Genomic DNA, 10,855 nt, shown 5'->3' with positions numbered 1-10,855 from the left:
GAGCTCATCTTGGTACAATAGTTTTACCTTTACTCCTCTTTTGGCATCATTAATTAAACCATACACTACAAATATGGTGAGTGATGATCACATAAAACAAATGTTATCACTGCATTTGAATCATACAGGTTTGATAGGGGAATTCTATGAAATTTGAACATTGCAACATTGTTTATTGGAAAATGAAAAAAAGAGCTGCGTTTGAATAGGACATTTGTTCTGAAAGTACGCTGAACAGGTTTTCAAATGAAAATGTGAGGCTGTGGTATTATCCGGTTTGTTTTCTGGGTTGGCCTATTATAAAGTAGGCCATGATTTATGCATGCTCTTCGAAACACACCTTAAAGCATGTTTGAGCTAGTTCACTTCCAACGATTGGGACGTAGTAGGTTATTGTTGTGGTACTTATGAAGCTCCGCTTAGAGAGGGCTAAAATAAAACGAATGCTTTAAGTAATAAAATTAAGATTGGGCCTAGATTATGTCTTTTTCGATAATGATTGTACACTAAAGGTGTTGACGCAATATTGTCCCTTATCAAATCACTGTTTCCAACACACTTCAAAAGCTAAACCACATGGAGGCAAATATGTCTTAAAATGTAGTTTCATTAAATTATACTAATTGTAGTGTGTGTGTGTGTGTGTGTGTGTGTGTGTGTGTGTGTGTGTGTGTGTGTGTGTAAACACACACACACACACACACACACACACACAACAATTACTATAATTAAAATCAAGCCAAAATAATGTACTTATTTTTGCCTTATATTGCTCCAAGTAACAATTGTAAGCAGATATCCCTTTTTTATGGTTAAAGCAGGTTTTTACTTTTTCTTTAACATCCGAAAAAGTAGTACAGGAAAAGGAAGAAAGAGCCCTTCTCTAGAAAACGGATGAAATGGAAAACACCGTTGAGGGAGCGAGAGCCAAAAGCGTGGGTCAGAGAGTATAGGTGGCCAACGCCAGAAAGCAGCCACACACGACAAATTACAGCCCCCCCCCCCCCCCCCCCCCCCCTCGTTGAGCACTGGCCAAACAAGCGGAGAGTGGGCGGGGCTGGGAAGAGGAGGGAAGAGGAGGAAGTGAAGAAAGGAGAGCAGAGGAGAGTCCATTGGGAGGAAGGCGGTCTCAACAGGAAATGAGGCAGTCTGGCGTTCTGCCATGTCCAGCAGCGGCCAGAGGAGGGAAGCTTGCACAACTCACTTCTTTTTCATTATCATTCCTATTTTCTCCTCTCTCTTAAAGGTTCTTGTTAAAGTCAACAAGTATTTATAATAGTTTTAAATGTTTTGTTTAATATAAGTTAAACTGATAGTATGCTACAGTTCAATTGACGAATTATTAAAATAAATGAATAGAAATATAAAAATACAGTCTAAATGTATGTATGTTTTGGAACACATTTTTAATACATATTATTCAAGGTTCTTCATGAGTCATCTTGCGGTCATGTGAATAAGCCAATGTAGGAATGAGCATTAAGTGAGTCAAACTGCCACCTGCATTAACAGTACGCTCCATAAAAACCATCTTTAAGGCAACCTCATACCTTCTCAATCCATGAACCTGGAGGAAGAAAATATCTAAATCATTGTCAAGAAAAAATGCTACGGAAAGTAGACGACGATAAATAATGGTGTCCAACTGCTTAAAAAAAACCAGCACACACACACACAGTCAGTGGTGGCAGACTGGAGGAGCCCCTGCACACCAAACATATCCAGATGTACTCCTCATCACCAGGATTAGCAACTCCCCCCCCCCCCCCCCCCCCCCCACACACACACACACACACGTTACTGAGTTCCCTCTCCCCCTGTTCCCTCCCTGTACAACTGCTGCTCCTGGCAGGCAGTCCGGTGGGGGCCCATGCTAAAAGCTTCTTTTTTTTTTTTAAAGAGTGTGTGAGTGAGTGAGTGTGTATGTGTGTGGCTGAGTGTGAGTGTGTGTGTGTTCGTTCTAGGGCCCCAGACAGGAAGGAATAGAGTGGGCCCTGCAGCACCGCTTCAGAATTCCGGTTTTTGCTTTTCTTATATTTATTTTCCATCGGCACACTCCTGGTCGGCTGTTAAAAAGAAAAAGAAAAACAGCCACAAATACTTTCCTGTTAATGATGTCACCCTATGCTTTGGCTTGGGATCCTACTAGAGCAAGATGTTGAACCATCCATTGTGGACGCTAGATGTTTGTATTGTGGTCCAGTTGATGGTGGGGATGATGCAAGGAATACTAATTACAACCAGATCCATGTTTACGAAAAGGTCTGGCCGAGATGCCTAAACTGCAACATCCGTACCTTCATGACCAATATCTAAATAAAGGTTTGTTTAACAAAGGATAAGGGGAGGACTGTGTACACTTCAGACAGAACCAAGTGAAAGGAGCCAGGATACCTTAAATTAGTTTCATAGGACTGAAAAGACCTGCGAGAGGAACCAGTGAGGTCATCGTTTTGGCAAGGACTATGACAACAAAGCTCTTTAAAACACACACACACACACACACACACACACACACACACACATACACACACACACACACACACACACACACACACACACAAATAGCCAACAAAAAAGTCAAGTTTAGTCAAAAACGATTTACTATAAAAGTACACAATATAACAAACATGTACAGTACAATTATATACATATTGAAATGCCGCTATAAAACCCTTCGCAATCAGGGACACTCCACCAACATTAAAAAATCTCTTTCCCGATCAATAACAAAAGGCACAATTATTCAAATCATGGAAATGAAAGGCATTTGTTACCCAGGTCAATATAAAATCCACTGCCGAAGGAAGGATTAGTTGGTTTCGCTTTTTGAAATAATAAATATGTTTAAACATTGAAATTAGGCCAAATGCCAGATATGTAAAGCTTTTATTAATGATAATTAATAAATAGATTAAAGGTTGTTTCAATTGTGAGTTTAATGGAAGCTGAACCAAATCTATTTGAGTCTAAGGAATGTTTAAAAAGGTGTTGATGTTCTTGATACAGTAACACTAATAGAAAAAAACTATTTTTTATTTTTTAAACCTTACTTCTAAATGGAGTTCACACCTTTAAAGCTACCGAGGCCCGCACACACCAAGATGAATGCCACCAAGTCCAAAAGTAGTCATGGGCACACAAGCCGCGATATCTTGGATGTGCACACTTCCCCTCTCCGACGCACCAACGCTTGGTGACAGCTCCTTGCTCAGCAGAAAAGAGTCTGCGCTCAGCACTATTCTCAGTGAACAAGTCCTCTAATAGTTGAAACCTTCACTCCTATCCTCTAACCAAGAGAGCGCATCCAGTCGGTGGTGAACCGCCAATGCGTGTTGTCCAATCAGATAAGCTTGTGCGGCCCATAAACCCATCCAGGAAGTGCGTCTCATGTACGTGAATTGCACACAGGGCGTGTTTTATTTTCTTAACCGCTAAACGATTGATGACCTAAAATGGGTCCTTTACATGCTAAAAAAGTAGACGGGACTATTTGAAGTGTGCATGTGTCGCTCCAACTGTGCTAGACCGACCAACTGTGTACCAACCACAACATTGTACATGCTGCCAATCTCATGCAAACCCCCCCCCCCCCCCCCCCCCCCTCCGTCCCCCATGTCCCTCCCTGCTGTGGAGGAGGACTACCCCTGGCTGTGGAGCTGCTGCTGCTGCTGGACAATGTCCACCTGGTTCTCCAAGCACTCCTTCAGCTTGTCCTCCGTCAGGGTCAGCCTTTGCTCCAGGATGGACACCGTCTGCGTGGAGCGACGGGTGAAGGGGAGGGCAGTGTGTGTGTGTGTGGGGGGGGGAGAGGGTAACAGAGAGGCAGAACAAAGTAGGACAGGAGAGAAAAGTGGAAGAGGTTACATATGACGCCTTTTACACTGTCTGAGGCTGGAGATGGAAAAACCCACTGCCCTTCATTGATCTTAAACATGAAAATTCCCTGGAGCTGGACTGTCCTTTTCTCTCTAAAAGGGAGTTACATGGGAGCTTACTTACAGATATACTCCCCCTCGGCTCTTCCCCTATTCTATGACCATGAATCGTTTTCTTCTAAAGACCGTTTCTGCATATTTCCTTGCAATAGCCTACGCAATAGGGCCTGCGCAATGGAAACACACCGAATAACTACAACTGCAAAAAAGTCAGGCAGAAGATTCTGTACGTGGAATTTTAAAGGCCACATTTGATCATCCGAAATAGAAGAGCACAATGGATGAACGATGAACACTTTGTTGAGACAAACAGTCTCCAAACAGCAAACCTGGGCATCGGGAGGTAAAGACATGGCGGATAAACCATAGACGTTTGAGATCAACTCTAAGACAGAACGGAAGGGTTCATCTACTAAAGCGTTGAGGGGTGGTGAGGGCAGGATAAAAGGGTTATCCCTGGTATGGAGCGGAGGAGGAGATGAAAGACAGCGAGGCAGGGATGAGTCCAGGAGAGCAAAGGAAGGATGGAGGAGGGGGAAGGAGAGATAAGATGGATGGAAGATGCGAGGAAGGGCTGTACAGAATCAGCCTGACAGTAATGCATGGGTAATGTGTTTTAGCCTTTTTAAGAGAGGAGGCAGTTAGCGCTTCTTGGTGTGTGTGTGTGTGTGTGTGTGTGTGTGTGTGTGTGTGTGTGTGTGTGTGTGTGTGTGTGTGTGTGTGTGTGTGTGTGTGTGTGTGTGTGTGTGTGTGTACAGACATACATGCAAGACAATTCATCAAATTATTGTTTGCTGTATCCAAGCACAAGGGTCTGGCGCCCTTTAACATCACAGGTTTGTGTCCTGAAGCCCAAGGTAATCGGAGTCGTCCCGCAATTCACTTGAAGTGGAATCGCATTAATTTTTCTGCATATCTACAGCTGATACAGAACATGGAGAGAGGGTGTGCAGGTTGATTAAATACAAGTAAGTAAGTTCTGTGTGGAAAAACAAAGCAAAGAAAAAGCAAACAGACCTAATAGATATCAGCCCCATCAGTCTAGAACTGATGTATCATGGGTTGATGCTTGAATGTGTGTCTGCTTCGTTTTTAATTTAAGTAGAAAATATTTAGGTAAAATAAGATTATGTAATACAAACAAGAGGACCAAATTATTCAGGAGTACACGTCTATGCCTCAAAGTCCAGCCGAAGTGAACTTGTAAGGATTCTGCCTCAGCAGTCCGGGCTTAAACCTTGAAAAGTGGCCCTGAAATCACTTCAGCGAAACGTCCGATTGGTTTTCTTCAAATGTCCTCCATTAGCGTGTCCGTCCACACTGTAATTGTTGCGGGAACAAATTAGATTTGCATGTGCAGACAGCGAAGCGGTTGGTTCCCATAGCAACAGTAACAGCTCCAGGGCCGTAGCTGGTTATGAATTGTGTAATTATAGGCGTTTGCCCGGATATGGGACCTGGTAATGGGGGGTCTCAGTTTGGGTCGTTACCTGCTCTCTTTTGTCACAGTCTCGATCCGTTGAGGGAGAAAACAAATAGCTATTGTAGCATTTTAAATCGTCGAGACAAAAAAAAAAAAAATAAAGAATAAAATAAATCAATGGATGTGGATATCCATTGCATGCATGTGCCATTTATTTGACAGGCCTGTCTGAATATGCTGCAAATCCGGTTCAATGGTTAGCAACTACTAACTCAACTGCAGTCATTGTTATTTAACTAACATTGCTATGAGGATGTTTTAAGGAAGTAGCACACCATTTCCAGTGGTACCTCACCTGTATTATTTTTACACATAACACAATGAAAAAGCGAGGCTGCCCCGCCCACTCATTCACAATGGCTGACAGATGTTATGTCCGGCCTTAAGCTTGAAAAACTCAGGTACTCCCTTCAACAGTCGATTGAATGTGAGTTTGATTAAAATATTTCCCTCTATATATTTTATTTGTATCTATATCTATATACGTTTCAAACCCTCACTGCCGCGACACCTCATATGATCAGTCGTAACAGAAGGTTCTGATAACCATCAATCTGTTTGCCAGAAGCTAGTCAATCCTGAAAAGTGCTTTAATCTACTTGAGGCAGTAAAGGGTCCCACCTAATCAATTAGAAGCATGCTGAAAGATAAAAGAGGTGACAGAAAAAGGTATATCTAAACAGTAAGCTTTGGTTATCAGGCTCAATCAAACAGCTGTCATCCTGTATTATTCCTCCTTTACAGAGCATGTAAGTTAACACCCTGATACCATTGAGGAATCCAACCAGAATCCCCCCACCAAAAGGAATCAAAGGACTATGTGATTTGACAAACATCTGACGTAAGAGGCTGATGTTATTGAATTCCTAACTTTTAGATATTTCAGTTGTCTTTTTGCTTTCTCTTGAATGATGAGTCTTGGTTTTTGTCCGATTCCTAGCAATGTCTGGATTGTGTGCCTTATCCCACTGAACATATTGTGATGCGTCATGACATAAATATTAGTCTGGGCCACATCAACGGACCACATGAACACATGGGAATGTCACACAACGTTGACGCGTCAAAACACCAACCGCATATGAATGCAGTATCTCACGCTGCACCCCACCATCCAACATTAAACCGTTTGGATATATGAACGGGAATGAATAATGAATTCAAACATCAAATTATCACTCAAGTCCTGCCCTACATTTACACGAGTAGCACCCCTGGTATCTCACATCTCATGAAAAGCCACACGGTGGATTGAGGCTCAAACACAGATAAGAAAAGGACAAGAAACAGAGATGGAGAGATACAGAGAGAGAGATACACAGAGAGGAGAGAGATACACCAGAGAGAGAGAGAGAGAGAGAGAGAGAGAGAGAGAGAGAGAGAGAGAGAGAGAGAGAGAGAGAGAGAGAGAGAGAGAGAGGAGAGAGAGAGAGAGAGAGAGAGAGAAAAGTGATATAACCCAGTCCTTATGGACCAACATACAGAACACATCATGACTTAACAAAAGCACAGAAGGGGAACACTGATCGCCACCAGGTCCTCTCTGGTTCATCACCAGCAACCTTATCCCCCTTCTACAGGGGAGGAAGAAAATAATAAAAACGGCTTGGAGTTATTTTTTGTTATCATCCCGCGCACTGTGGTTGTAGATCAATAATCCTCTGTTTCAACTCTGTTTCAACTGTATGTGTGTGTGTGTGTGTGTGTGTGTGTGTGTGTGTGTGTGTGTGTGTGTGTGTGTGTGTGTGTGTGTGTGTGTATCCCCATATCCCCAGGCGAAGGACATTTTATACAGGCCTATAGTTTTCATCTTGAGTAGAAACCCAATCTCTACGCTCCCGAAATAGAATTTCCAAGTTCTGTGCAGAGTCCATATTATCCTACACAGGGACACACACACACACACACACACACACACACACCGCTCCAAGCACTTTGGCCCCTGTTACCGTGCCGATGGTTACACAGCTGCACAAGCCACATTTCCACGATCCCATGGACAAATTACGGACAAACCTGCTTTGTGGGGTTAACTGTGTTTTTAATGGACATCGGACTACTAGAATACCAAAACCAAACCAAAAAACTGAGACAGATGTGACGTATGATCATGAAATATGGTTTGGTGGTCACTTGGGCATTCTTCATTAAAACAATACCATTAAAACCATAAATTAGAAGGTGAGTACAAGTGCTGCCTCAGCGCCTGGCCAGCTGGGGCCACAGCCACCGCACAGAACGACGCCCGCCACACTCAGGACAACATACATCTGACACACACACACACACACACACACACACACACACACACACACGCACACCGAGCCTGTGAAACCCCATCCTGCGAGTGTCTCCGACCCGTGTGGGCGGCTCAGTCCAGTCGTACCTCCGTACATTTGTTTGTTTGTGCTGCCCTTTCCTTCTGTGGTAAATGGCATTTTTCTTGCCCTTTTCTTGTTCGGCCACTCTACTGTTTTTTGCAATTAACACACACACACACGCACACACACACACACTCCCACACACAAAACCTATTGAAACAAGTCAGCTACCACCTGAGCCGGCTATCTCTCCACTCCTCAGCCTGTCGTCTGTATAGCTGGTTATATTGTGTACTATTTATTATAGTTATATAAGTTATATAAGTCCTTGACAGGATGGGACTTACAGTGAATTCAGACGCATGGTGAATGGATTTGTTTTCTTAAAGCGCTTTTTATTTTGAGTTGCGATGCGCTTCACAATTTATTCCTCACATTCACCCAGTGGTGAAAACTAACAAATATAAATAACTTCTTCACTATTTTACAACAAAAGTTTTTTTATTACCTTTACTCCAATCCATTTGCAGAGGACTCATCATTACACGCTAAAATTAAGATACGAAAGTATTATATATATTTTTTATCCTGGCAGACTTCTGTACTTTTTAGAGTGTTATGTATCGATTGATGAGCTGCCCATCTTACTGACGAGTTGAGGCACATCAAGCACATATTTCATGTCAACTCACAAACGCATATCGTAATTTAAACACAAGTACGCTTTCACCAAGATACATACCTGAGTTTGTTAGGTACATTATATTTGAACGTTAGGAACGTTTACTCAACAAATTGTTATACTTACTTTTACAAGTCACAATCATCCAAGTTATTGTACTTTTACTCAAGAATGACTTTTAGCAGTTTATACAACACTGCATTAATATGTTGGCTACATAGCTAGTTGTACTGACAGCATTTTCACTTTATTGCTAGTTGTATTGCTTCACAAGCTAACTGTATAGCTAGTTGTACTGCGTAGCATGTTAACTGCAGAGCTAGTTGTATCGCTTCATCAGCTGCATAGCTAGTTGTACCGCTTCTTCAACTGTACTGTATAGCCAGTTGTACTGCTTCGTCAACAGAATATCTAGTTGTACAGCTGAGCACATCAACTGTATAGGTGGTTGTAGAAAATTGGGAAAAATAACCCTTTAAATGGTTACTTCTGGTGAGATTTTTTTGGGAAAAATGTACAGATTGAGTTTACAAATATGACATAACAACCAACAGAGTGAAGGTATCTGCTGACTGACACCAGATCATTGTGCAAATGTGGCTTGAACTTTTTTTTTTGCATTGGCTCTGCCAATCCAGTAGTGCCGGTGCGCTGCTGCTGAATGCATATAGGGGAAACACTGCAACTGTACAGCTAGTTGTACTGCTTGGTATGTCAACTGTATAGCTAGTTGTACTGCTTAGCATTTTAAAGGTTTAGCTAGTTGTACTTCTCAGCATGGCCACTGTTTATCTACTGCCTAGCCTATTCAGTGCCTCTCAAGGGAATTAACTGAATAATGTACTTTATTTCAGAATATCCCCACACACAAGTACTTATAAATACCTGTTCATCTAATTTTCTCATATGTCCCTCAATACAGACAGAGAGAGGAATATGGTGCCATTGTGAGTTTTTTAATCCTTGAGCGGAGCGAGTTGGTCCGGTCAATTATATGCATGTCTGTCAAATTCACATTCCAAAGCCAGAGGAGCCGTTGCAAGGAGGGAAACGCTCTACTTAGTCAGTGGTATGATGATAGGCCACCAAGATCAGGTCAAAGTGAGTTTAGAAGGGGCGCCATCACTGAGCCATGGATAAAGCAAACACGAACGATAGAGTCCTACTTCATCATAACTCTTCCTTTGGGGAGCCATGAGCCTGGTACAGGAGGAATGCAGCTGGAATGTATGAAATGCTGTATAAACATACAGTACGATGCTTTTGGGATATTTGTATGCAGCCGGGGTCAGGGGTTAGAGGTTAAAGGCCCCCCCCCCCCCCCCACCTAAGAGGTCTGCAAGACAGCCTGTCAGGCACGGAGCCACCATTAAATACTTCCATGTGCTGAACTTCATCACACACACACACACACACACACACACACACACACACACACACACACACACACACACACACACACACACACACACACACACACACACACACACACACACACACACAGATGACGATGGTAGCTGTGGTATTTCAACTTTTTAAGAGCCAGTGAGTTCTCCAACTGTTTCTGTATGAATGTTGTCCTTCCCTAGGGGTACATTCATAAACTCCGGTCCATCCTCTTGCATATATCATCTTCCTCAATTACTTTCTTCAAGCAATGCACATCATTCTTGTCCCGTTTACCTAAGAATCCTAGGATTCCATTTGTAATAGTTGTTTTTAGTCGTGCGTAGTCGAGGCTCATCAAAGCAGAGAAGCCAGAATAATTAATAGGTAGGTATTAAGGGAGTCCTCAGAATTGGGTGGGTCGCTCATGTTACACAGTTCTGCTTATTAATTGCTGCATTTGTTTGGTCATTTTATAGTTCATAAATAAGAGTAGCAGATAACACATATCGGGACAGTTTAACAAGGTGAGATGCATCGTATAATGGCAATGACCCCCTTCGAACTATGAAGCGTTCTTGGTGTTTCTTAATACTGGCTGGCTAAACGCATTAACAGATACTAACTGTGATCGTCTGCCACGCAACCACTTTACATACAAATGTAAAAAAATAAGGGAAGCGCTTGCTGCATAACACAAACTCATTCTGGCGAGGAAATGCAGATACATCTTCAAATGATCGTTTAATTTGCATTACCCAATAGTTTCAACAGAACCGATCAGAAGCAGCCTCTGTATCAGCCTTAAAACACGACACTGAGAAAGCCACCCCAACACGAGTAGAAAATAAAACACAGAGCAGGAATTAATAAGAAGCAAAGCATCTATAACTCTGTTCTGGTTGGTGTTCGGTTGGGTTTTCTCTTCTGGTTTATTTTTAGGTCTAACCCTGGAGGCTTTGGTTTGGTCGGGCTTCAAACTGAGCATGGCCTTTACACAGCTCCTGAAACGTTCATAAAAAACAACACAAGCAGAACGCACACA

At 42.5% G+C, this 10,855-nt stretch overlaps 1 protein-coding gene across 1 annotated transcript in view; it reads right to left on the bottom strand.

Moving 5' to 3' along the window:
* Positions 1 to 3,617: 3,617 nt before the first annotated feature.
* poc1a (POC1 centriolar protein A) overlaps positions 3,618 to 10,855 on the bottom strand; it is a 28,909-nt gene continuing 21,671 nt past the window's right edge. The window contains exon 11 of the mRNA XM_079747510.1: positions 3,618 to 3,755. Coding sequence (XP_079603636.1) covers positions 3,642 to 3,755 — 114 coding nt within the window. The 3' untranslated portion in view covers positions 3,618 to 3,641. The remainder of the gene's footprint in view (positions 3,756 to 10,855) is intronic.

This window comes from Pollachius pollachius (assembly GCF_949987615.1).
Source record: "Pollachius pollachius genome assembly, chromosome: 12".
Taxonomy (NCBI): Eukaryota; Metazoa; Chordata; class Actinopteri; order Gadiformes; family Gadidae; genus Pollachius; species Pollachius pollachius.
The sequence above is the reverse complement of the archived record's forward strand: the minus strand, read 5'-3'. Positions and strand labels throughout refer to the sequence as shown.